Below are 27,730 nucleotides of genomic sequence, written 5' to 3' on the forward strand. Positions count from 1 at the left end.
TACCTCATTTCTCAATCTCGCTAACAAAAACTGTTAGGCTATTTGCTTAATTAGATTTTTTATACCTGTTTTTAATAGCCGCCCTCATCTTCTCAGCCGGCTATTATTGCGCTTGTATTTTTTTTACTTCGTCAAACTTTTTTTCGCTTTACCATTTTGCCGCTTTTTCGACATTTTGCGTGAAATCTTTTTGACTTCTCTAGGCTAGTTTCTCTCTTCTCTCATTCTGCTATAAGTGTTTTTAGACAGCAGTTGCTCAGCAAAGCAATTTGAAATGAAGAAGAAATTTTAGATGCCCGCTATTTGAACGTCGTTTCTGTAAGTCTTAGTTACCATCTCTGATGCTTATTGGTATTGATAGTAGCCTCTGCAGCCTCTCTCTAAGAAACAGAAGTATGTTCAACTACGAAATGCCATCAAAATAAATCGGACTTAAAAAATATGTTTTTGTACAAATCTTTTTTTTCAATATCTTCGATTCTTTTTAATGACTAGTTGCGGACAAGTGAGTTTACTTCACTCTCAAAAATGACTTTTCTCGCTTTCGAATTGACTTTTTATTGCTCTCAAACGAAGTTTGTAGCAATTATATTGGTTCTGTTGGTCTTTTGACGTGATTTTTTGCGTTACCATTTTTCTGTCTGACCCATTTCACGTTGACCTCAAAAACAGCACAAACAGGTAACGACCAGAGGGCTTTAAGTTCATTTAGAGCTTTTCAGCTCACTAGTCTCCAAGCTTGCGATTCACAGAAACTGTCTTTGAGACTTATTCTTATGGCGTGAAGGGCGGTTCATAGAGGACAATCCCTACCTCTGCACATCGTTCAGGCAGTAAGGGCCCCGTCCAGCTAAAGACCCCCTCGCCGTTGCTTCCACCCCCCCACTCCCTCCATACAACTCCCACCCCTCCCCTCTGTTGCCGCCCATCTCCCCACCCCGCACGCTGCGCTCACCTCACACCCCTTCAATTAATCAAAAGCTAGCCTTTCTAAATCGTAGCTTGCTACTGACAAAGCCAACCGCGCGCCGGTTGTTTGAGAGCCGTTCGCCCGACGTTAGTTGCTTATGTTTCGACGTTTGACACACTTTTTCATTTCTGCATTTGGTTATACAGCAAAGCCTTAAATGTCAAGATGTCAGAACGTCGTCCTCTCTTTAAATACATTTACGCGCGTTACCTCATTTCTCAATCTCGCTAACAAAAACTGTTAGGCTATTTGCTTAATTAGATTTTTTATACCTGTTTTTAATAGCCGCCCTCATCTTCTCAGCCGGCTATTATTGCGCTTGTATTTTTTTTACTTCGTCAAACTTTTTTTCGCTTTACCATTTTGCCGCTTTTTCGACATTTTGCGTGAAATCTTTTTGACTTCTCTAGGCTAGTTTCTCTCTTCTCTCATTCTGCTAAAAGTGAATTTGAACATCAGTTGCTAAGCAAAGCAATTCAAAATGAACAGAGTCGGTATAAAAAATTGAAGTCAGAAATAGAAACGGGATAAACCCATAAAGCCCAATTTTAGATGCCCGCTATTTGAACGTCGTTCCTATAAGTCTTAGTTACCACCTCTAATGCTTATTGGTGTTGATAGTAGCCCCTGTAGCCTCTCTCTAAGAAACAGAAGTATGTTCAACTACGAAATGCCATCAAAATAAATCGGACTTAAAAAATATGTTTTTGTACAAATCTTTTTTTTTTCAATATCTTCGATTCTTTCAATCCCAATCATGCTTATTGGAATCAACGGCGGCTATTTTCTGGCAATCTGCCGGGTATGTTTAGTGTTAGTAACCAGGTTTAGTATTACTGGTTTGATTACCAAACAATGTATCCTCTGATTAAAAAAACAGGTTTCGATCTAACTATAAAATTCCAGCAACATAGCTCGCACTAAATTTATTTTTGTACAAGCAATTAATTAGGTTCTTTTAATTCCAAGTGGGGGCTGCGGGCATTTTAACTGATCCTAGCGTTTTTGTTGTTTTGTTTATCGTCTTTTAAGCATTGCAATTTGTTTTGGACTGTCTGTTGCAAGTAATTGTTTCGTAGTTTCAAACTGAAGAATTTGAGAAAAATTTATCAGATTTTTAATGTTTTCTCTGGTTCCGGATCAAAAAAATAATATTAAAGTATCTAGGTTTTTAAAGAATATTTTACTTAAAGGGCGTAAATGAATTGGAACTTTGAATTGAATTTGGTGTCTCTGGGCTGTGTTATACGGTCAGAAAATTTTGATTTGTCATAAGTTGCTCTCTAACAAAGTTTGTAGCAATAATTTCAGTCTTGTAGTCTCTGTCTGCAATTTCAAGGCAACTTAGTGTACCACTCATTTTAAGTTCCTTCAGAGCAGATGTTACAAAAAATAGCTTTATAACGAACTTAAGCAATTTTTTTGGTCTGTTTATATCTTTTTGAAACTGCAGATCTACAAAGTTTTCGACTTTTTTCGAGCAATCTGCTTGCTATGTTTTTGATGCGTTGGTTGTTCGTGAGTTCCGTGTTTAGCTTTACAAATTGGTTGGAATTTTGGTGCCATAAACCTGCAATCGTTTTCGATGCCACACTCATCTCAGCCGGCTATTACAGTGACCGCAGTTATGATTTTAGTGCTGAGCTAGATTAAAAATTATATCGCTCCTACCTCATTCTGCCGCTTTTTGGCATTCTGCCTGAGACTTCTTTGGCTAGTTTCACTGTTCTCTCAATCTGCTAAAAGTAGTTTGAAGCCACAACTGCTCATCCCTTTAGTGTAGAATGAATGTTAAACAAAAACAAAAATAGAAAGCTTATAAAACGATAAAACCTAGATTTAGACTCCGAGTTTGAACTTCGTTCTAATTTGTCTCAGTACCCAGGTCTAATGTTACTGGTGTGAATTCTAATCCGTATTTCTCTGATAGAGGATAAGAAGTTGGAGTCTTCTAATTACAAAATCCCATCAACGTAGCTCACTCTAAAATTTTTTTTAAACAAGCAATTTATTCGGTTCTTCTGATCTCAAATGGCGTTGTGGGAATTGATTGCGGCTATTTTCCCTCAAGCCCCTAGTTATGTATCGTTATAACCCTTTATTGTTCAAAAAGCATATTGGTTCACGGGCATATGCTGCTCTTTTACTACTTCTTCTCCACTCTCATTTTCTGACGTCAATGAAGTAAATTTTGAACTGAATTTGAATGATTAGTTTTTGCCCGTGTAATTGTGGTTAGTATGTTTTTGAACTAAACTAATTTACTTTTACAAGCACAAATAAAAGGCCATTGAATATATAACTAAAGTCAATTGAATGTAATTACAGAAGTCGTTTTTGGAAAAGGTTAATACTTAAATCACTTTTTCTAATTTTAGCATTGATCGTCGCTTTCAAAATTTTTCAGTAATTTTTTAGCTGCAATATTGCGCAATTGTTAAGTTTTTGGTTTCTTATCTCTCGGTCAACATGTTTTGCGACCATTTTACGTCCCGCTCACTCCGAATGTTTTCTTTTACCCATGCAATTTTGACTGAAATGGAACTAAACTAGTTTTTTGAACTACACAAATTTAATTTTACAAGCACAAACAAAAGGCCATTGAATATGTAACTCTTATTCAATTGAATGTAATTAAGGAAGTCGTTTTTTAGAAAAGGTTAATACTTTAGTCACCTTTTTATAATTGTAGCATTGATTGTCGTTTTCAACATTTTCAGTAATTTTTTTGCGCAATTGTTGACCTTCTCTTGGTTTCTTATTTCTTGCGCAAAATATTTTGCGACCATTTTACGTCCCGCTCACTCCAAGTGTTTTCTTTTACCCATGCAATTGTGACTGAATTGCACGTGTAACGTCATTTCCTATTCTTCGTAGAGAGGTGTTTCTTCATCCGGATTATTGATTTTTGGCCTGTGACTGACCTTACTCTCAAAAATGAAGTTTTTCTCCGATCTTTGGTCTGTTGTTTTGAAATATTTGCAACCGGAGATCTATGGCGGCTATCTTGTGGCAATCTGCTAGCTATGTTGTTGATGCGCGTGTTGTTAGTAAAGGTTGTTTGCGTTTTGTGTTTGGATCGGTAAACTGTCTGGAAATACTGTGCGCCGAAATTTATATGATTATATTAGTTAACCTACACTTCTCAACTTGCTATTATTGTCCTCTCAATTTTTGTTTTTATTTTGCCCATCACATTTTTTCGCTCTGCCTCAGTTTGCCGCGTTTTGATTTTTGTTTCAAACCTTTTCCACCTCTTCCGGCTATTTCCACTCTTTGTACTGAAAGTGCTTTTAAACAGCAGATCTTCAGCAGAGCGCCCGGAAATGAACGTACAAGAAAATCAAAAATAGAAACGGGGTTAATCTCAAACGCCCAGATTTAGATGCCCCTGCCCCGTGTTAAATTTTTCCTAATTTATCTCAGTAACGAAATAAAATGTTTGTTACTGGTAAGAATACTAATCCATGTCCCCTGATTAAGAAACAGGATTTTGTCTAACTACATCTATATAATGAACATAGTTCTCTAAAAATTTTATTAAACAATCAATTTGGTTCTTCTAATTCCAAGTGGCGTTGTGGGATTTGTTTGCGGCTTTTTTCCCTCAAGCTCCTAGTCATATTTCGTTATAACTCTTTGCTGTTCAAAAGCAGTTTTGTTCACTGGCATATGCTGCTCTTTAAATACTCGTTCTCCAGTTTAATTTTTTGACGTCAATGAAATAAACTTTGAACTGTACTTGAGTTATTAGTTTCTGCCCGTGAAAGTGGTTAGTATGTTTTTGAACTAGACTAATTTACTTTTACAAGCAAAGATAAATGCCCATTGAATGTAAGTCTTAATCAATTGAATGTAATTAGAGAAGTCGTTTTTAGAAAGGTTTAATTCTTTAATCATCTTTTTATAATTTTAGCATTGATTGTCGTTTTCAACATTTTGCAGTAATTGTTTAGCTGCAATATCGCGCAATTGTTGATTTTCTCCTGGTTTTTATTTTTTGGTCAACATGTTTTGTGACCATTTTACGTCCCGCTAATTCCAATTGTGTTCTTTTACCATTGCAATTTTGACTGAATTGCACGTGTAGTGTCATCTCCTACTGTTCGTAAAGAAGTGTTGGCTCATTCGAATTATTGGGTTTTTGGCCTGTGACTTACATTACTCTCAAAAATGAAGTTCTTCTCCGATCTTTGATCTGTTGTTTTGAAATATTTGCAACCGGAAATCAATAAAGCTATCGCGGCTATTTTCTGACAATCTGCTAGCTGTTGTTGACGCGTGTGTTAGTAGAGGTTGTCTGCAATTTGTGTTTAGATCGGTAAACTATCTGGAATATGCTGTGCACCTAGAGTTATTTGATTTTATTAGTCAGCCTACACTTCTCAAATGGCTATTTTTGTCCTCCCATTTTTTGTTTTAACTTTGCCCATCACATTTTTTTGCTGTGCCTCAGTTTGCTGCGTTCTGCTTTTTGTCAAATCTTTTGCACCTTTTTCGGCTATTTCCACTCTTCGTACTGCAAGTGCTTTTAAACAGCAGATCTTCAGCATAGCGGTCGAAATGAACATAAAACGAATTTAAAAATAGAAACGGGATTAATCTAAAACGCCCAGATTTAGATGCCCCTGTCCCGTGATAACTTTGTTCTAATTTATCTCAGTAACCAAATCAAATGTGACAGTAACCAAATCAAAGAAACGATTTTTTCTAACTATATCTATATAATCAACATAGCGCACTAAAATTGTTTTTAAACAAGAAGTTTATTCGGTTCTTCTAATTCCAAGTGGCGTTGTGAGAATCGATGGCGGCCACTTTCCGTGAATCTGCTAGGCATGTCTAAATTTGTATCGTTTAAAGAACAGTTTCGTTCACGAGCATGTGCTGCTATTTTACTACTCCTTCTCAATTTGATTTTTTTTACTCATCTTAAACTATTTAAAAAATAAGTTTTAAACTCGATGTGATTGGTTTATTTTTGTCCCGAATTAGCATAATTCTGGAAATTATTTTACATTACAAATTTTGAATTTTAAAATGCTATTTTGGCAACTCTATAATCATTTTAAGGTAAATAGGTTACAATTGGGCGTGGAGAGCAAAACGAATTGAGCAGTTGGATTTTTTTTTGGTAAAAGTAAAAACATTGGTTCCATAATTTGATTTCTTCATTTTGGCTTTGTACTCTTTATCGCCTTTCTTTCCTAATTTTGTTATCGTTTTTCGTTGTTTTTTTTAATAGCGCTTGTTTTTTTTTCTTCATTTCGTTGTCAAGCTTTTTATTACAACCATAAGACGTCCCGGTCACTCTGAATAAATTTTTTACTCTTGTTATATTGACTGATTTGCTCGTGTGACCTCATTGGAGAGTTTTTCAATAATTGGTGTTAGTGTTTTTTTGACTTATGTCGCTCTCCAAAATAAATTTTATTTCAAAATGAATTTTGCTTATTTTATTGAGATGAGGTCAATTGAGTACTTGTCATCTTAATTAAGGTTTGTTAGGGCTGCTAATATAAAAAAACTTACGTCATAATATGACGCCCAACTCAAAGTTTCATTTCAGCTGCAAGTAAAAAAGATCTATCCGGTCTTTCGTTTTCATTATCTTTTGAGACTGGAAGACACCATTTTTTTTTATCTTCGGACATTTTCTAGCACTCAGTATGCTTCAAATTTTTATAGTACTCTGCTTATTTTTTGAGTGAGCTAGTATTTGCTCTTAATTGACCTTTTTATTTTTTCCTTATTTTGTAGGGAAGATTAATTAAGCTAAGTCAATTTTGAGGTTTTTTTGCTCTTTTCGTGCTTTTCCAATTGTTTTCTTTAACTTCAAACTAACAGTTTGATAGGGAGGTTGGTGTTAAGATGAAATACCTAAATATTATAAAGAAATTTTACTAAAAACAATGTTTTTTGAGTTGTTCAGTGTGTGTGCGTCGTGTGTTTGTTGGGGGTCACTGATCGTTCGGAAGGATCAACTGTTGCGGCATGGGAACACTGTGTTTTCTGGAGAGTTCCGTAAATTGTGCTTTTCTTCAGTTTTTTAAGGGTCGGAAGTTGTATTAGACTGTCATTGTTTTGCAAGTAATTGTTTTGTAATTGCAACTTGAAAAGAATTTCGGGGAAAAATCAGGTTTCTTTTTAAATTTCTTTCTTCTCTGTTTTTTGGTTTCAACAAATTAATTAGAATATTGTACTATATAGTTTGTTTGAAGGTAAGTTAATTGCTCAGGTGAATTGGAACTTCGATTAGATTCTGGAGTTTCTTTTGAGGAGATTCTAGCTTGACCGATTTTTGTCTGACCCTTTCCAATTCTCGTCATCAAAAACGGGATACGCGCTACTGGTCTCTAAATATGTGAATTAATTAAACTTTTATGGAGACAATTCATGAAGTGAAAGGCGTCAATATTAATCGTTTGACCACCCGCCGTCACCCCAACCCCCCCCCCCCCCACACCCCTCCACATAATGCTCGCTTCCTTGAGCTCCATCTGGCTACTACCAAAGCCAACCGCTCGCTGGTCGTTTGTGAGCAATTCGCCCCACATTCATTGCTACTTACCTTTTTACCTACTCTTTTTTACCTTCTATTACCTTACTGTACCGTTTTTTAAACCTTATTTTAACCTTATTTTACTTTACCTCATTTCACAGCCTGTACAATATTTTGCGCGAAATCTTTTAAACATCCCTAAGCTAGCTTTATTCGTTCTTCTTTGTGCTCAAAGTGCTTTTAAACAGTAGTTGGTTAGCAAAGCAATCTAAAACTATTAGATTGAGGATCGATAAACGAAAACAGAAATAGAAACGAGCATATATTTGAACTGTATCGTAATTTGTCGTAGTTATCAGGTCAAATGCTTATTGCTAATGATAATAATAATCCATTCATCAGTTTTTCGGCAGCTGGAGTGTGCCCAAATAGCACGTGCGTTTATGTTGCTCTCTCGCACCAGCAAGACGAAAATATAAACAACTTTCATTGTACACCCTAGTTTTGAGCACCCTAGATTGATCCACCACCAACTTTTTTTGGTTGTTATCATAACAGAAGCACTGTGTACGTGAGCAAATCAATTATGTACTGGTTCTTCAGCAGCTTGTGTGGACCTCAAACCGGTGTGATCTAACCAAAACGACCCCCGCCCTTGTTTTTTTTATCTGGTCGGATTAAAAAAAAAATCGGTAGGCAATTGCGCATTCAATGTTAATCAGATAACACAGTTATGAAAACTAGAGAAAGCAAAAAGGTTTCGTTCTCTGAGACTGACAATACCACAGAGCTTAGTCAGGGGGCAAAACAAGGCAATTTATTTTCGGGGTTGACTCAGCAAATGATTAATTTAATAATTGATGACACTGCTTCCCGCTTTCAAGTGCCCCCCCCCCCCCCCAAAACAATCCTTTTCTACCCCGACAAAAAGGATAAAGTGTACCAGATATCTGTTATTGAACATCACCTCGGAAAAACTAAATTTAGATATGACCAGTGGGGACCGAACTTCGATGAGATGGTGTGCTCCAAATCACTATGGGCCTACTCGCAATTTACGTCTTTACTGTCTAAAGCGAAAAAGATACCACGCGATTTAGCGAAGCGGATAGACAAGATTGTGCAGTCCGCGAGTTCAGCAAATCCAGCTGCAACAGTTGTAAATCTAAATGAACTCCCAGATCCCGAAACCATCAGCAGTAAGCACATCGCTACCATAAGGTTTATTCCATAAGGTAAAGTTTCGGTTGAGATGGTCAGATTTACTAACGTCGATTATCGATGCTTGCAATTCACACGCGCAATCGTTAGACGATTGGCAAAAACTCTTTGCAAGTAGCAAGTGTGTTCTATGCGCGTCGAATCGTGGGTGTATGAAGCACAAGCAGCAGCAGCAAGATAAACAGTTGTTGAGCAGACTTGAGCGATGGAAATCAGGTGATTATGCTGCACTGTGGTACGAGGCGGCCTCAATGAAGCAGTCAAGTAAAAATAGCAATGAGTCAATAGACGCTTTAGCTAGCCGAGCGAAATCTCTTTGCCTGCCGGGGCAGTTTGGGAGGGCAGCGAAAGTTCTGTCTTCTGACGGCATTGCACCTGACAATGCTGCAATATGAATGAACTTAAAGAGCTCCACCCTAAAGAAAAGCAACCTGGTCACCAATTTGATCAAGATGCTAACACGAACGTTTATCAATTTGACGAGGCATCAGTATTCTTCCAAATCGAGTCGTTCTCCAAATTTACTGCAGCTGGGCCGTCAAAAATGTATCCCGAGCATCTGTTGCATGCAGTAAAATGCGGCGCCCCTGATCAATCAAAGCGAGTTTAATTAAAAAATCACTAGTTTAATTAAATTTGTCAACTTACCCAGCAGGGGTCAGCATCCCGAATTCGTTGCTCCTATACTATGTATTGCAACACTAACTTCATTGAAACAGGTGAATGGTGGGGTCCTGTTGGGGAAGTGATTCGACGTCTTATTGCTAAATGCATAGCTCGTGGAGCAAACTCAGAAGCTGCTGATCTGTTTAACACGAAACAATTGGGAGCACCATTCAAGAATGGTGCTGAGGGCATAGTACATGCAACAAGAATTTCCTTTGAAAAACTGCAAAAGTCAAAAAATTACGGAATTTTGCAGATTGATTTCAAAAATGCCTTCAATTTGATAAAAGAAACGAGGTTTTGGAAGCAGTCGCTAATTTCTTGCCTAGTGTTGCCCCTTTTGCGACTTTTTGCTACTCACAACACAGTCGTTTTCATTAAACAACAAATTTAAGTAGCCAATCGGGAGATCAACCAGGGGATCCTTTGGGGCCGCTTTTGTTTTCACTAGCTCTGTGGCCCATCATTAAAGAAATTGAAACAAAATTACCAAATCTAGTACAGCATAATTGTTATTTGGATGACGGCATCCTTGCTGGTACCCACCAACAACTTTGCACAGCAATGAATTCATTGTCAAATTTGGGTGAAGCATGCGGTTTAGAGCTCAGAATAGAAAAATGTGAGCTTTGGTCACACGTTGATCTGAACGCTATAGATAACAGAGTAAAGAGAAATAGCAAAGAAGGACTTGAGATCTGGGGCGCTGCCATCGACAAGATCTGCTTTGTTGCTGCATCTTTGAGGAAAAAAGTCAAGAAAATAGAAAAACTGCTCGACAACCTGGCGTATCTAGACGACCCACATCGTGCACTTGGAATTCTTCGAAACTGTCTTGGTGCCCCGAAGATAGTATATTCCTTGCGATGTAACACTCCATCTGACGAATCCTCTGTTATTTGAAAGGATTTTGACAACCTTCAGAGAACAACATTTGAGAATTTGTTAGGCACCGTTATAAGTGACAACGCTTGGAAGCAAGCTTGTCTACCAATAAGGAAAACTGGCGTTGGAATTACACAAGCAGTTGACCGATTGAAAGAGGCGTTTGTTGGGTAAGTAGCGCAGGCAGACGCTTTAGTAGAACAAATAGTTGGTGAGAAAATAACAGACCACCAAATTTTCAAGAAAACAGTTGAACTAAAGAATCTAGGAATTAGCCAATATACACAATATAAGTTTCTGGAGGCACTTGACAATTCTGCTTTTTCAGAACTTCTTGGTAATCAGATTTCGAATCGGGAGAAAGCTTGTTTGCTTTCACTAACGTTACCTCTGTCTGGTGCCTGGCTTTCCGCACCTCCAATTCCTAGTCTGGGCCTTGGCCTTCAGCCAAATGAATTCAGAGCCGCACTGAAATATCGGATTGGTGTTCCATTATAAATCGAGGAACGAAAATGCCCTTACTGTCAAAATGGCACATTGGACAAGCTGGGTGACCACGCTTTGAGCTGTCATGTTTGGGGGATATGATATCGCGGCACGATAGGGTGAGGGATAGAATATTTGCTGCTTGCTCAACCGCAAACTTAGCACCCGTCTGCGAACAAAAAAATTTGATTCCGGATAATAACTCAAGACCAGGACATATACTTGCCAGTTGGTCAGGTGGACAACCATCTGCGTTAGATGTAACCATATTTTCCCCACTGCAGCCCAGTCTAATTCCAGATGCGGCGAGCAGGTGTGGTTTTAATCTGACAAATGCTGAAGAAAGGAAAGATGAACAATATGCCCAAAAATGTGCCGAAATAGATATCCAGTTTGTACCACCCGCGTTCGATTCTTTCGGGGGCTTCTCAGATTTGGTTCGAAAAACTTTGAAACGTATAGCTTTGCTGGCCGATAATCGAAACCTTCAACTAGCTGGTTTATCGATTGCCTGCAATCGGTTAGCTCAAGGATTCTCCTTGACTTTGATGAGGTTCAGCCACAATGCTGATCTCCAGAGATCCCCTGTTATGAGACAACACTCTCAGCCCCACAATGGTTAGTTTACAGTCTTGGTTCACCTAATTATAGTTGCCTAGTTAATGCTGTGCACAAACTTGTTTGTAACCCAATGAGTGGGGGCAATGCTCATTTCTTCCATTCAACCGGATTATGTGGGTTGTTGATGACGAAGTTTTGAAGACCCGATTGTGAGGGTTTCTGGGAACAAACAAAAGGCGAATAGTCAATTGCGTGGGCACCATGGTTTTTTGTGAGCACAAGGTTGATCGTAAGAAAACTTTCTGAGAATCGACTGAACTTAGAAATGATTTCAACCATGAGTTCCCCAACCAAGCATACCCTAAATTTATGATTTTAAAAACTAACTGGCAGCAGTCGAAATAGCGTAGAATTTTTTATTACCGATAGCTGAGCGGAGTGGAGCTATTATTTGCCTTTTCGGACTTTTTTGTCTTCAATTTTTTCGTTACAATTATATAACGTCACACCCACTTGAAATATGCGAGTTGCGCGAGTGATATCATTTTCTTTCTCTTATTGAAGCGAGTGTTTTCGTTCTCGTTGATAAAATTTTTGAAGAGACTTTTGACAATTCTTATTGAAGTATTCGAGAGCAACTGAAGGACCTCACTCTCATTAGTTGTTCTCAAACGAAGTTTAGCAATTATATTAGTCCTGTCTGTCATTTTTGTGCAATTTTTCGCTTGACCGATTTTTCGTCTGACGCTTTTGACTTTTCGTCCTCAAAAACGGGATAAACAGCTAGCGCCCAGCTGGCATTAAGAGCTCTTAGAGCCTTTCAGCTCTATTTCAGCTCAAACTGTTTTGGAGACTTATGCTGATGTTGTGAAGGCGGTTCTTAGAGGTTGACGACCTCCCCACTGTTGACCCCTCCCCCCCCTATTGCCCCCACACCCCACCGCGCTGTTGCCCCCCCACCCCACTGTTGCCCACCTCCCTCCCCATCAGAACGCCGATGTACAGCCCCCCTCCCGCCTCCCTTGGCTGCTGACAACCGATTGCTAAGAACACGCAATTTTACGAATTTTCATAATTTTTTTCAAGTTATTTGAAAATTTTTGTCATTTGTTTTTTAAGCCCTAGGTGTGAAGAAACCTCCTCTAGGATTTTATATTAGGTTATTGCATAGTTTCTAGTTGTAATGGAATGCTTTCAACATTTTAACATCACGAATTCTATAAATAAAGTTTATAAATTAACGAATATAAATTAATATTGTCATCAATCAGGTTTTCAACTATTTAATATCACAAATTCTAGCAATTTTTTTAATAAAAAATTTGTATATTTTCAAGTTTTTTAAAAAAATTTTTTGACAGTTTTTGAGTTTTATCAGCCCTAGGTGTCAAGGAACCTCCTCTAGGGTTTTATATTAGGTTACTGCATAATTTCTAGTGGTAATGGAATGATTTCAACATTTTAACATCAAGATTTTTAGCTTTTTTGACAAAACGCCCAATTTTCAAATTTTTGACATTTTTCCGTGTTCAGGTTTATTGAGACACAGGGGCCAAAAAACACCCTAAGGGTTTTGATAATAAGTTACTGACTAATTTATATTGGCCATTAGTTTTTAAACTTTTTAATGTCACAAATTTTTGCAATTTTTTGATAAAGCTTGCTTTTTTTCAAGTTTTTTGAAAAATTTTGTCGTTTTTTGTTTTTAAGTTTTCAGTAGGTTACTGTATAACTTCTATCTTATGAAATGCCTTGCACGTTTTTAACATCACGAATTTTAGAACATTTCTGACAATTTTTGCCGTTTTCCTATTTTTTGACATTTATAGTCATTATTCAGGTTTTTTTTGAGCTTCAAGGGTCAAAAAACTTCAGTTAGTTTTTCATAATAAGTTACTGGAAAATTTTTGTTGGTCATGGATTAATTTTAAGTTTCTTAATACCACATCTTTTAGCAATTTTTTGAAATAAATTTTGCAATTTCTTTTGAAGTTTTTTTGTCATTTATTAGGTTTTTCTAGCCTGAAGAGCCCCTGAATTTCCTCTAGGGTTGTATAATATGTTACTACATAGTTTATAGATGCAATGGAATTTTTTTCAAGATTTTAATATCACGAATTTAGGCGATTTTTAATATTTGCATTTTTGATGCTTTTGATTTTTTCCGGCACCAGGGGCCCTAGGACCTCCTCCAAACTTTGATAATAAGCTGCTGCATGGATTCTAGAGTTAATGGGATTGTAATCAATATTTTTTATGACTCCAGTTTTAATAGTTTTCAGATAAAATTTAATTTTTCAAATTTTTGAAAAATTTTTATGTTCCAAGTGTACGGATCGTTATGAGCAAGTTAAACTAGTTCAGGCTTGAAACAGGGATACTCGATAGTCTCTTTAGAAAATCAAATGGTTTTTAAGATATTTTTTTCTCCAATTTTAGCAAGATTTTCAATTGTTGCCAAAATTTTCCACTATTTTTTTTGCCCTTTTCTGAGTTTAACGACCATTACTGGCTAATGAAACTTTTTATGTCTGGGAGATGGGTTACTTCGCAGAACTTGCGTGCGTGACAAATAATTGTTTTGAGCTTTTTTTTACAGCTAAGTTAAAAACTTTTTGAATTTTGCCTTTTCCATTTGTTTCTATCTGGTTTGTTTACTACTCAGGCTAGAAAACTAGAAGTTGCAGAGCCGAATCCCATCATGGAAAATTATATTAACCCTCTTTCTCTCTGTGTCGGCTAGGGTTTCTTTCCTTCACTTTCTCGTTCACGTTTTTTCTCTCTTTCTCTCTCTCTCTCTCTTTTGGTTGATGCCGCACTTAGCTGCTGTTATGTGGCATAATGTCATCATCTCTGATCCTCATTAACAATGAGATTTAGTGGAACTCTTTTTCATCATCAATGATTTAACAGGCACTTTTTAGGAAATTATTGTTAATTGCTCTCAAAAGCGGGATAAACAGGTAGCACCCCGATTGCATTTAGTTCTCCTAGAGCCGTTCAGCCCACTTGTCGTCGGCTCACTAGTCAAGTATGCGATTAACAGAAACTGTTTTGGAGACATATACTTATGGTGTGAAGGACGGTTCTTAGAAATTGATTCCACACCCCACACAACCACCGACCGCACATCAGTCCCCCAATCCGCTTCTGCACCCCCGCTGCGCTCACCTTACGCCGCTTCATTTCATCTAAAGCTAGCTTCACTGAACCGTGGCTAGCTACTGACGAAGCCAACCGCTCGCCGGTCGTTTGAGAGCATTCGCCCGACGTTAATCGGATATGTTTGTAGTATATTTAAGGGCATTTGTTCGAAACACCAGAAGTCACTCTCAACAGCCGACAGACACTGGGACGAATGCCAAAGAAAAGAACAACTGCATAACCTTGTTACAGTGGAACTGTGGTGGTATCCATTGAAGTCTGTATGAACTAGAAGAGTTTCCCGTGAAAGAATCGAGTTGATATAGCATTTATAAAGGAAATAAAAGTCATTCTAACGGACAGGATCGCGCAAATCATTGGATTTGCGATGGTGCGGAGAGATTGACCTCAACATAGTGCAGCGAGAGGAGGAGGCCTAATATTACTTGTCCGGACTGAACTGAAATATGCCCTGCTTCCGAGAAAGATGCAAGAGCACAACCCTGGATTGGAGTCCCTGACATTGGAAGTGATGGCGGGGACAAAGGCGTTTAAATAACGAATTTCTATGTGCCATCATCGTCATCACCCACTCTTGCGGAGGCAAGTGCATTCTTTAGCGATTTAACAATAGAAATCGACAAAAATGGTGGAGTGAACCTCACTGACAACTTGCTCGATGCAAAAGCCAGGGCGATGAATACAGAAGAGTCTACGAGAATGGACCCTCGGACAGGAAGTCTGACAGCGTCTGACATCACCCTAGTCCACAGCCATCTTACTTCTGCGGAGATTGGAAGGTCGTAAAGGAGTTAAGTTCAGACCACTTTCAAATTCGGAATACCCTTACACTGACAATAGAATCTAAGAAAATTGAGGTTCGCCTCTTGTGAGATTGAAAATGAGCAGACCGGACAGCATTCACAAATCAAGTGGAGAAACAACAAGATAGTATAGATTGGACATCTGTAAATACAGCATGAGCAGACCTGGAGTCCATCAATAGTACACACAAGCATCCGGAAAAGTACACACAAGCATATCACAAAGAAAAGAATCGGTGGCAATGGAAGAATCTGGCAGAATAGGGAAATTTATGCAGCTATAGCCGAGAGGAATTTGAAAAGAGAATAAACACATGTGTCACCGAAGGAATGCAAAGCCGCAGCTGATAAAGTGAACAAGTTGGTGCGGGAAAAGAGGAAAGAAATCTGGAGGGAGAAAGCGGAAAAGACCAAAGAGAAAGACATTTGGTCTCTTCCAGAAACTCGAGGTGAGCGCCCTCATTGAAAACGGTAAAGCTACCTTTTGGTCTTGCTTGCGAGATAAGCAGACAAAGGCTTCGCAAAGACACACGCAGAAAGCTAATGCCTTTGTGAGCGAATATGCTAACTATAGTAAATGGCAGCTAAGGAAACCAGATCGTAGCGTTAAAGCATCCTTGATCTCAGAATTGAGAAACTAAACAGACAACGAAGATGAGTTCTCTCAGAAGCTTACGAAAAAGAAGTTAAGGCTGCAATCGAGAAAACTAATACAAGTAAAGTTGAGGGACTAGACGGAATCCAGCCCCGAATGCTGAGGCACCTCGGTAAAAGAACAATGGAGAGTTTACTAGCGATATGTGAGATGTCATGGGCAAAAGCACAGGTGCCGCAATCCTTGAAAAATGCCAATAATTGTCCGATACCCAAACCGGGAAAGGATCCGTCGAAATTGGAATCGCGCAAACCAATTAGTCATACGTCGGTTATGGGGAAGTTGCTAGAAAGTGTCGTGAAACAGCGCCTCAGCTAATTTCTGGAAACAAATGGACTTTGCCGGAACCGCAAGCGGGCTTCAGGCAAAAGCGATCAACAGAAGACCAGCTGTTGCAACTGTTGTAATCAATCAGTGATGGGTTTCAGGCGAAACCTATGCAAAGAACGGTACGCGCTACAGCAGAGCCTTCGATTCAATCTGGAGAGGAGCCTTACTGTGGAAAATATTGGAAAAGAGATTACCTAAGAAGATCATCAGATGGGTACAAGCGTGGCTAGCGAACAGACGGAACTTGGTGACTTATTGAGAGAAGAGCAGATGCTAGGCATTCCTCCAAAGAGTAACGCAAGGATCGCTAATCTCCCCAATACTGTTCCTAATCTTCATAGACAATATAGCAGAAGATATTGAGATTGGGATGCTGCTGTCAATGTTACCTGACGATGTGGCTGTTAGCTGTACTGATACAGGCTTAGAAGTAGCAAACAAGAGGGTACAGACCGCACTGGACACCATCGGAAAGTAGAGTAAGAAGTGACAATTAACAATTTCAATCCAGAAGTGCGAAGCGATTTGTTCAAACAACAGTGAATTTAGTGGAAGCCGCGATTTGAAATAGGCGGAGAAAAGCTATCGACTCCTAAATTCCTGGGAGAAAATTGAGTTCTTGGGAATAAGATGTAACAATCAGTTGACATTTGCCCCTCATGCAGAAGTAGCAAGCAAAATGAAAGCTAGAGCAAATGTTCTGACACGACACGCATGAGAGGGAATGATTAGGGGTGCGACCGGAGGACACTAAGAAGCTCTTACGTTGCTGGAAGGAGAAGGCCGAAACTTAAGGGACTTCTTAACACACACTGACACACAAATTCACACACACATGTATATATGTATATGTATGAAACAAAAATATCTGATCAATTAGTTTAAATTAAAAAACTCTTCCTTGTTTTCATAGGCGTTTTGAGACAATCTCAGGTCTGTTCTAGCAATCTTTTATTCATTTTTTGGTTGTAAAAAATCATTTTTTTTCTTGTTTCAATCCCAAAAGGAGTAACGTAAATAAAGTTATAACGGAAAGTTATTTTCCGGCAATGGGACGGGTATATTTAGATTTTGCAAATTAATCTTCATAGCCCTGTGAAAGCAAAAGACTCTACCCCCTGCCCTAAGTCAATTTGCAACCGCAACACGGAGATCACCCAACTGCCTTTTAAAAGTACGGGGTCTGAAATGGGGCGGCGTTTGGTTATTGAGTTATATTTCAGTTGCTTTTTTGTGGGTTCTTAAATCATACAAATTTGTTTGTACAGGAGCGAGATGTGTTGCGAAGACAGGTGGAAGAGAGTGCAAGTCAGGTGGAGATGAGTGAGAGGAATCTGTTTGAGGCAGAACATCAGAAGAGCATTCTGCAGTCTCAGTGGGAGGAACAGAGACTACAACTCAACAAGGAGATAGTGAGTAGACAATCAATCAGCTAATTAAAGTCAGTCAGTTAGTCTAAAGAGGCGAAACAATCGTCAATCAAAAATTGTAAGAGGCTTTTTGACTCAAAGACCTGAGAGTTGCTTTTTGTAGCTGCATAGCTGTAAGTTGATGGAACACTGCTGGGAGGTTTCAACAGGACTATTTATAAGAGATCTGCGTATTGCTGACTCGGCTACAATAATTGCTACCATTTGGAGTGTTGTAATTTCATTCTAATGTATATTGATAACTGTTTGTTTTGCAGGATACTCTGAGGTCCAATATAAGTGCAGTGAGGGATGAGATGAGCGAGAGTGAGTCCAGGTCAGAGGAGCAGATGTCGATGCTCAATCAGAACTTAGGTAAACAATTAACTGTTCACTGAACTCACGTGTGGAGTGGACACGCGATCTGTTTGATGATCACGGCATTCCTCTGAGACCTATCTTACTACAGCTATCAATTCTGACATAAGATCATGTATTGTGGGCCACTTCTTGTGGTTCTACATATATGAGAACAATGTTTGTTTAATAGCCGCACAGCGATAGCTGGGGCTATTATTGGCCTTCTCTTGGTTTTTTACGACTCGAAGAGGATTATTGGTTTTCTTAAGGTTTTTTTTTACCGGAAGTACTATTCGTTCAGACGATGTTTTGACCTAAAAGCGAAATCGAGTAAAATTGCTGTGTGAACTATTTAGTTCTGAGCGAGAGAAGTTTTTAATAACCGCCCTCATTTTCTCAGCCGGCTATTATAGCGCTCCTTTTTTTACAATTCAAAGAATTTGAATTGTATTGGGGCGCTGTCTTTTTTTTTAAGATCTGTTCACACATTTTCATGATTTTTGAAGTCAAATTGGAGTGGTGATTTTGGTCACGCCGAAACAGGAAATGGAGCGAAAAAGCGAGTGGTTTTGCGGCGTTAATTTTTTTCGCTCTAATTTTAAATCGGTGTTTGAACAAAAATTCGGTTTCTCGGTGGTGGTTTTTTGTTCACATGCGGCAATTTCACTTTGATTTTTACTGTTTTTTTTCGATTTTTTGAATCGGATTTTTTTCTAAATAGTTTTCCCAATCCATTTACAGCTCATTCTAGGCCTAGCATACAGCAAAGCCTTAAATGTCAAGATGTCAGAACGTCGTCCTCTCTTTAAATACATTTACGCGCGTTACCTCATTTCTCAATCTCGCTAACAAAAACTGTTAGGCTATTTGCTTAATTAGATTTTTTATACCTGTTTTTAATAGCCGCCCTCATCTTCTCAGCCGGCTATTATTGCGCTCGTATTTTTTTTACTTCGTCAAACTTTTTTTCGCTTTACCATTTTGCCGCTTTTTCGACATTTTGCGTGAAATCTTTTTGACTTCTCTAGGCTAGTTTCTCTCTTCTCTCATTCTGCTAAAAGTGAATTTGAACATCAGTTGCTAAGCAAAGCAATTCAAAATGAACAGAGTCGGTATAAAAAATTGAAGTCAGAAATAGAAACGGGATAAACCCATAAAGCCCAATTTTAGATGCCCGCTATTTGAACAACGTTCCTATAAGTCTTAGTTACCATCTCTAATGCTTATTGGTATTGATAGTAACCCTGTAGTCTCTCTCTCTAAGAAACAGAAGTATGTTCAACTACGAAATACCATCAAAAATCGGACTTAAAAAATGTTTTTGTACAAAAATCTTTTTTCAATATCTTCTATTCTTTCAATCCCAATCATGCTTATTGGAGTCAACGGTGGCTTTTTTCGGCAATCTGCCGGGTATGAATTGATCATGCGCTGCGTTTAGTGAATGAAGTCATGACTTTTTGACTTCGAAAAGTAGTTTTTGACTGAATGGCACATATAGATAACCGTTTTTAGCCGTTTTTTCGTCTAAGTGGCCTAGTTTTTTTGCTTGTAATTTGGTTTTTTGTAGAAATATTTTTTATTCAATGCTATATTGAATTGTAAACCTCGGAAATTGATACCACAGTGCTTTGCAGAGCCTGAAAAAAGCGTTTGAAGTTCAAAATTGGCACATTTTTGATTTTTTAGTTGATTTTCGGCTTTTTTCTATTAATTTCTTCTTTTTTCAATCTTTCAGCCGTCTTTTTGTCAAAAATCAGTAAATATGGCAACTTCCCTTTGATAATTCATATACTCAACGCCTCTTTCTATCTCAATGTAATTTTGTTTTATAAAATTGTACATACGCTAATCCGATTTTGGTAGTTTTTTTCCAAATTTTATCAGTTTTTTGTTCAAATTTTGATATTAATTACTAGAAGTAGCATTTTTGTTTAACCTGAGGGACTTTAATTTCGTTTCAAAAAAACCAGCCGCTTTTGGTGTTATGTTTATGAAAAATGGTTAAAAATTTTTTCCGTAAATGCAGTCAAATTTTTTTGACCATTTTTTTGCAAAATATTTCAATGTTTCGTACGTTAGAATTCTGCTATTTTGTTTTTTTGTTGTGCTCAGGAGGATGGAACTTTGTCTCGGATGAAACGTCATCTTTCCTATTTCCCGAATGCTGAACAATGAAATTATTCGTTTTTAATTGCTCTTGAACGAAGTTCATAGCAATTATTGTAAACGTGTTGGTCTTTTTTATGCGAATCTTTCGCCTGACCATTTTGCGCTTTTCTTCTAGAATATTCTTTGGCGTCTCAAGTGACTTTTACACGCTTTCGTTCTTCATTTTTGAGTGATCTCTATTGCTCTGACTCTGAAGTAAACTTGTTGCTAATATAAAGTCGGTTGCAGCATAGCAAAAATAAGGGCCAAATAGCACAGTCGGCAGTGTTTATGGTAATGAAGAGGGAGGTCAATAGTTCAAATCCCATTGGGTGAAATGTTTTTCCACCTACCTCTCGTTCGAGTGCAATTATTCGGTTTATGTTTCTTGGTTTTTTTAATTGGGTTTTTAACTTTCAAATATCGAGAATTGCTCTTTCTGGTCCTTTGTTTGTTACTTACATTGTGTTCTTATTCTTCACTTTATAGTTTGTATCATTCTAGTTTTGTCCTGGCACCTGCATTTGTTTTCGTTATATTGATTTTTTCTGTTGTTAAAAAATTGTATATTTCAGCTTTTTCTTAGATTTTTGTCATTTCTTTGGTTTGCAATTGATTTCATTCAACATAAGACTATTACTGAGAGTTTGCTAGAAAGCCGTTTCCATTATTTCTACTTATTTCTATTTATTGAAATTTTTCGGCCTTGGTATTGTTTTTAAACGATTTTTTGCCTTTGATTTCATTCTGTTGCTCATGTCTTTTCTATGATTATATTAGTTTTTGAATTGGTATGAAATTATATCTAGATTATATACAACAAGGAAGAAGTATGTGTTGTTTTTGTCTTAATTGCAGTGATTCGAAATCTAATTTATGGGCTTTCTGATTCTTAGATTTGAGCATTCTTTTTTGAAACATTCAACTTAGTTCAACATTATTATCTGCCGTTTGATTTCGGGATCCTTTTGAGATTAGAATCATGAATTACTTTAGGACAATTGAAATCCCTGTCAGGTTTTTCAGCCTATCTGTATTTTGACCATTCTAATTATTTCGGACTTTCTAACGTTATCAAATGTTTTCAATAGTATAAAATTTTGCTGCAATTTTCTTCTCTTGGTGACAGTGGTTTAAATTCCACCAATTTTTAGATCAGACCTGGAGAGGTAATGTGTTAATGGTTTAATACAGAAGTTAACGGCTTCAGCTGCATTTTTCGCCACCACCCCCCACCCCCGCGCTGTTACCCCCACCCAACTGTCGCCCCATCTTACCTCCCATCCCCACGCACTTCCACTGTGTCTAGCTACTAGCGAACAACCGCTCGCTATAAATACGCAAATTTATACTATACGTGCAGTTTTCAATTTTTTGTCATTTTTCTTTCATTTTACGATTTGAAGAGGAGTTTTGCGATCCTACAGGTTGGTTTTAGCTGAAGTCTTGGCTTGAAATTTGACATTTGTTTTCGACCATTGAGATCTGTTTTAGAATTATCATCTGCCATTTGCTCTCGCGATCTTTTTGAGATGAGAATTATGAGTTATTTTAGGGCAATTGATAGCCCTATCAGCTTTTTCAGCCTATCAGTATTTTGACCATCCGAATTATTTCGGACTTTTTAACGTTACCAAAAGGTTTTCAATAATATAAAATTTTGCTGCATTTTCTCTTGGTGACAGTGGTTTAAATTTCACCAATTTTTAGATCAGACCTGGGGTAGGTACTGAGTTAATGGTTTTAAAACAAAAGGTAATGGTTTCAGCTGCAATTACGGCTTTTTAGTGAAGTTTTGAGGCTTCGAGTCGCTTCCGGAATTCTTCCGGCTGTTTTTTATTTCGTCGTTTTTGTTACGACCATATGACGTCACAGCCACTTTTTGTTCATTCGTTCACCGTACTTTATGCACCACCAGGTTTCTCCCCCCAGTACTTTATGCACCACCAGTCATAATATCTGCCCTGTAGCATATTATTGTATTTAATAGCTGCCCTCAGCTTCTCAGCCGGCTATTATAGTTCTCCTATTTTTAGACTCGAAGAGGCGTCACGGTTGTCGATTTTTATAGCTGCGAAGCTGTAAGCTGAGCGGACCTTTATATTGCGGTGCTCCTGGTTGTTTGCAATTCAAAGAATTTGATTTGTATTTGGGCGCTGTCTTTTTTAAGGATTTTTTTAAAGATATGTTCTTACATTTTCATGAATTTTTGTGTCAAATTGGAGTAGTGATTTTTGTCACGCCGAAACGGGAAATGGAGCGAAAAAGCGAGTGGTTTTGCGGCGTGAATTTCATTCGCTCTATTTTTAAAGCAGAGTGAGAAAACGGTGTTTGAACAAAAATTCGATTTCTCGCTAGTGGTTTTTTTGTTCACACAAAGCGAAAGAGTACAATTGCCGTGTTAACTTTTTTTTTGAGTGAGAGAAGTTTTTTGATCTTGCGCTGCGTTTAGTGAATGACTTTTTCACTTTGAAAAGTAGTTTTTGACTGAATGGCACATATAGCTCAACGTTTTAGCCGGTTTTTCTTCCAAGTGGCCAAGTTTTATTGGTTTTTATTGGTTTTAATTTGGTTTTTGTAGAAATAATTTTTATTCGATGCTACATTGAATTGTAAACCTTGGATTTTGATACCACAGTGTTTTGCAGAGCCTGAAAATGCGTTCGAAGTTGAAAACGGGCAAATATTTCCTGATTTTTTAGTTAATTTTTGGCTTTTTTCTAGTAATCTCTTCATTTTTTGATCTTTCAGCCGTCTTTTTGTCAGAGATCAGTTAATATAGCAACTTCCCTTTGATAATTCATATACTAAACGCCTCTTTCTAGCTCGATGTATTTTTGTTCTATAAAATTGTACATATGCTAATCCGATTTTGGTAGTTTTCAATTTTTTCTCAGTTTTTTGTTTGTATTTTGATTCTAATTACTAGAAGTAGTCTCTTGTGGAACATGAAGGACTTTAATTTTGTTTCAATAAAAATCATTTTTGGCGTCAAGTTTTTGAAAAGCAGTTTAATTTTTTCATAAATGCAGTCGCAAAATGTTCCCATGTTTCGTATGTTTGAATTCTGCTTTTTCTTTTAGTTTTGTTTAGGAGGATGGATCTTTTTCTCGGATGAGACGTTGTCTTTTCTTTGTCTCGAATGCGGAACAAAGAAATGTATTCGTTTCTCTTGATATTAAAATCAAGACAGTCCTTTGGTTACGGCGTTCCTTACATTGTGTCCATATTCTTCACTTTCTAGTTTGTATCCTTATAGCTTTGTACTGGCACCTACATTTATGTTTAATTGCTCTCAAACGAAGTTTGTAGCAATTATATTAGTTCTGTCGGTCTCTTTTTAATGCGATTTTTCGCTTGACCGATTTTTCGTTTAACGCTTTTGACTTTTCGTCCTGAAAAACGGGATAAACAGGTAGCGCCCAGCTGGCATTAGGTGCTCTTAGATACTTTTAGCTTTGTCTCAGCTCAAACTGTTTTGGAGACTTGTACTTATACTTATGGTGTGGTACTTGTACCTATACTTAGGGCGGTTCTTAGAGGTTGAAGACACCCCCACTGTTCCCCCCCACTATTGCCCCCACCCCGCGCTGTTGCCCCCAATCCAGTGTTCCTCCAACCCCCCAATCAATCTCCGGTGCACCCCCCCCCCCCCCCCCCCGTGGCTAGCTACTGACAAACAACCGCTTGCTAAAAACGCAAAATTATACTATTTTGCAATTTTTTTCAAGCTTTTTAAAATTTTATGAAACTTTTTGATTTTTATCAGCCCTAGGTGTCTAGGAACCTCCTTTAGGTATTAATAATAGGTTACTGCATAGTTTCTAGTGGTAATAGAATGGTTTCAACTTTTTAACATCACGAATTTTAACATTTTTTTTGACAAAAACTTGCAAAATTGTTAAATCTTTTGACATTTATTTTTCCTTATTCAGGTTTTTCAAGACCCTGGGACCAGAAAACATCCTAAGGTGTTCGATAATAAGTTACTGACAAATTTTTATTGTTCATGGAATAGTTTTTTAATTTTTTAATGTCACAAATTTTTAGCAATTTTTTTTATTAAAGCTTGCTTTTTAAGTTTTCGAAAATTTTTGTAGTTTTTTTAGGTTTTTTCAGTCTCCATCGCAAAGAAACCTCCCCTAATGTTTGAAAACAGGTTACTGTATATTTTTTAGATTAAATGGAATGTCCTGCAAGATTTTAACATCACGAATTTTGGCATATTTTTGACAATTTTTGCCATTTTCAATTTTTTGACAGTCATTATTCAGGTTTTTTGAGCCTTAAGGATCAGAAAGCTTCCATTATGGTTTGATAATAAGTTACTGGAAAATTTTTGTCGGTCATTGATTGGATTTCAACTTTTTAATATCGCAAGTTTGAGCATTTTTTTAAATAAAACTTGTGCAAGTGGTGCCCGAGAGGGCTTTAACAGTTCTCCTCGTGAGAAACGCACGATGAATCACGTAAAATCATGAAATTTGTTTGAAGTTTTTGACATTTTTTAGGTTTCTCTAGCCTCAAAAGCCACGGAAATTGCTCTTGGGTTTGATAATATGTTACTGCATAGTTTTAAGATGTAATGGAACGCTCTTCAATATTTTAATATCACGAATTTAAGCATTTTTTTTAAAAATTATTTGCAATTTTTTTCATGTTTTTGAATTTTTTCCGGTAGAAGAGGCCCTGGGACCTCCTCCAAGGTTTGATAATAAGATGTTGCTTATTTTTCTAGCGTCAAATGGATGTTGTTGAACTTTTTTGACTCAAGTTTTTGCAATTGGATAAGTTTTAATTTTTTCAGATTTTTTGAAAATTTTTATGTTCCATGTGTATGGATCTTTGAGCCTGTGAAACTATTTCAGGCTTGAAACAGGGATACCGGATAGTCTCTTGAGACAATGAAATGGTCTTGATGATTTTAATATCTTGAATTTCAGCAAATTCTAGTTAAAATTTTCGACTCTTTTCAAAATTTTTGAATAGTTTTGTCCTTTTCTGAGTTTAACGATCATTACTGGCCAATGAAGGCTTTCATGTCTTGCAGATGGGTTACTTAGCATAGTTCCAGAGAGAAAAAATAGTTTTGAACAATTTTACTGCGAAATCTGGAAGCTTTTCTTTTAAATTTTGCAATGTTTTGCAAGTTTTTATATCACTTTTTTATTTGATTTGTTTACTAATTAGGCTAAAAAACTAAAAGTTGCAGAGTCAAATCACGCTAAGGCGCGCCTCACTAAACTGTGGCTAGATATTGTCGAAGCCAACTGCTCGCCGGTCGTTTGAGAGCAATTTGCCCGACTTTAGTCGGTTATGTTCGTTCTATTGATTTTTTCAGTTGTTAAAATTTGAATGATTTCAACTTTTTCTTAGAGATTTTCGTCATTTCTTTGGTTTGCAATTAATTTCATTCGACGTAGGGCAGTACTGAGAGTTTGCTAGAGAACTTTTTTCCCAAAATTTCCGCTTACTATTTATTGCAATTTTCTTCAGGTCTTGGTATTATTTTTAAAAGATTTTTTGCGGTCGGTTATTATTCTGTTTTTTATGTCTCTTCTATGATTAATTTAACCATTGAATTAGTTATGAAACCATGTTTTCTAGCTTATATACATCAAGAAAGACATATGTGTTGTTTTTGTCTTAATTGCAGTGATTGGAAATCTAATTGTGGTAGTTTTGTGATTTAAATTTTAACATTCTTTTTTTAAAAAATTTAACATTGTTTCTCAGATTATTATCTGCCGTTTGCTCTCGCGATCTTTTGCAGATTAGAATAATGAGATATTTTAGGGCAATTGATAGCCCTATCAGCTTTTTCAGCCTATCAGTATTTTGACCATCCGAATTATTTCGGACTTTTTAACGTTACCAAAAGGTGTGAAGGGCAGTTCTTAGAGGTTGAAGACAAAAAATGTTTCTGATGACAATCACAACAAGAAATGCTGACGTTTTTCGTTGTTTTTGCTTCTGTTTGTTCTTTGTGAAGAACGAATTGCGTTAGTTGTGATCTTATGTCCTAGGTTTTATGAGTTTTGTATATGAAGTTCTTATTCTCATTACTTTAACAACCAGAGTATCTACAGTTCAAATTCGGATTTCGATATTTTCCTCTAAATTTGTGGAAAATTTTCACCTCGCATTGTCAAATTATGCTGTCGTTCAGTTAAGGAGATTTTCTCTTACTATAGTGAGTTCTTTGGATTGTATTTCAGGACTCGTCCTTCTACATTTTTTTCAGTTTTTTTCATGCAGATTTTTTTTACGACGTCACAATCAATTAATATCTGCTTTCTTCATGTAATTTTGGCTGAATTACGTGTGTGACGTCTTTTTTACTATTATTGGAGCAAGTTTTGCGTTCGTTTGCTTGAATAAGTGTTTGGTCTAATGTGACGTACCTCAATCTCACAAGTGCCCTCCTCACTCTCAGACTTCTGCTTACTTTAATTGAGGGAGATAAGGTCAACTGAGTGTATGTCATTAGTTGAAGGTTAATTAATTAATGCACTCTTCTTTGTAATATAACATCTCAGCAACTTTTGAACAGCACTTTTTTGATGTGGTCGTTCTTTGACCTAGGGGTGTGAACAGACTGTTTTATTGCTCTCAAACGAAGTTTGTAGCAATTATATTAGTCCTGTCGGTCTTTTTCAATGCGATTTATGGCTTGACTGATTTTTTCGCCAAGCCATTTGACTTTTCGTCCTCAGAAACGGGATGAGAGGTAGCTTCCAGTGGGCATTGGGTTCTCTTAGAGCCTTTCAGACCTCTATTCTCCAATTATGCGATTCACAGAAACCGTGTGAAGGGCAGTTCTCAGAGGTTGAAGACCGCTCCCACTGTTGAGCCCCATTTTTGCCACCACCCCCACCCCCGCGCTGTTACCCCCACCCAACTGTCGCCCCATCTTACCTCCCATCCCCACGCACTTCCACTGTGTCTAGCTACTAGCGAACAACCGCTCGCTATAAATACGCAAATTTATACTATACGTGCAGTTTTCAATTTTTTGTCATTTTTCTTTCATTTTACGATTTGAAGAGGAGTTTTGCGATCCTACAGGTTGGTTTTAGCTGAAGTCTTGGCTTGAAATTTGACATTTGTTTTCGACCATTGAGATCTGTTTTAGAATTATCATCTGCCATTTGCTCTCGCGATCTTTTTGAGATGAGAATTATGAGTTATTTTAGGGCAATTCATAGCCCTATCAGCTTTTCAGCCTATCAGTATTTTGACCATCCGAATTATTTCGGACTTTTTAACGTTACCAAAAGGTTTTCAATAATATAAAATTTTGCTGCATTTTCTCTTGGTGACAGTGGTTTAAATTTCACCAATTTTTACCTGGGGTAGGTACCGAGTTAATGGTTTTAAAACAAAAGGTAAGGGTTTCAGCTGCAATTACGGCTTTTTAGTGAAGTTTTGAAGCTTCGAGTCGCTTCCGGAATTCTTCCGGCTATTTTTTTTTATTTTGTCGTCATGATTTTTGTTACGACCATATTACGTCACAGCCACTTTTTGTTCATTCGTTCATGCAATTTCAACTGAATTGCATGTGTG

The 27,730-nt window shown here is 37.3% G+C and overlaps 1 protein-coding gene across 4 annotated transcripts in view; it reads left to right on the forward strand.

Annotated features, from left to right (window-relative positions):
* LOC142344757 (uncharacterized) overlaps positions 1–27,730 on the forward strand; it is a 147,268-nt gene that overhangs the window by 95,459 nt on the left and 24,079 nt on the right. For all 4 annotated transcript variants that reach the window (XM_075396657.1, XM_075396656.1, XM_075396658.1 and 1 more), the window contains 2 exons: positions 17,513–17,656; positions 17,932–18,028. In XM_075396657.1, the coding sequence (XP_075252772.1) occupies positions 17,513–17,656; positions 17,932–18,028 (241 nt within the window). The remainder of the gene's footprint in view (positions 1–17,512; positions 17,657–17,931; positions 18,029–27,730) is intronic.

Source organism: Convolutriloba macropyga, chromosome 8 (genome assembly GCF_964194025.1).
Source record: "Convolutriloba macropyga chromosome 8, txConMacr16.3, whole genome shotgun sequence".
Lineage (NCBI taxonomy): Eukaryota > Metazoa > Xenacoelomorpha > Acoela > Convolutidae > Convolutriloba > Convolutriloba macropyga.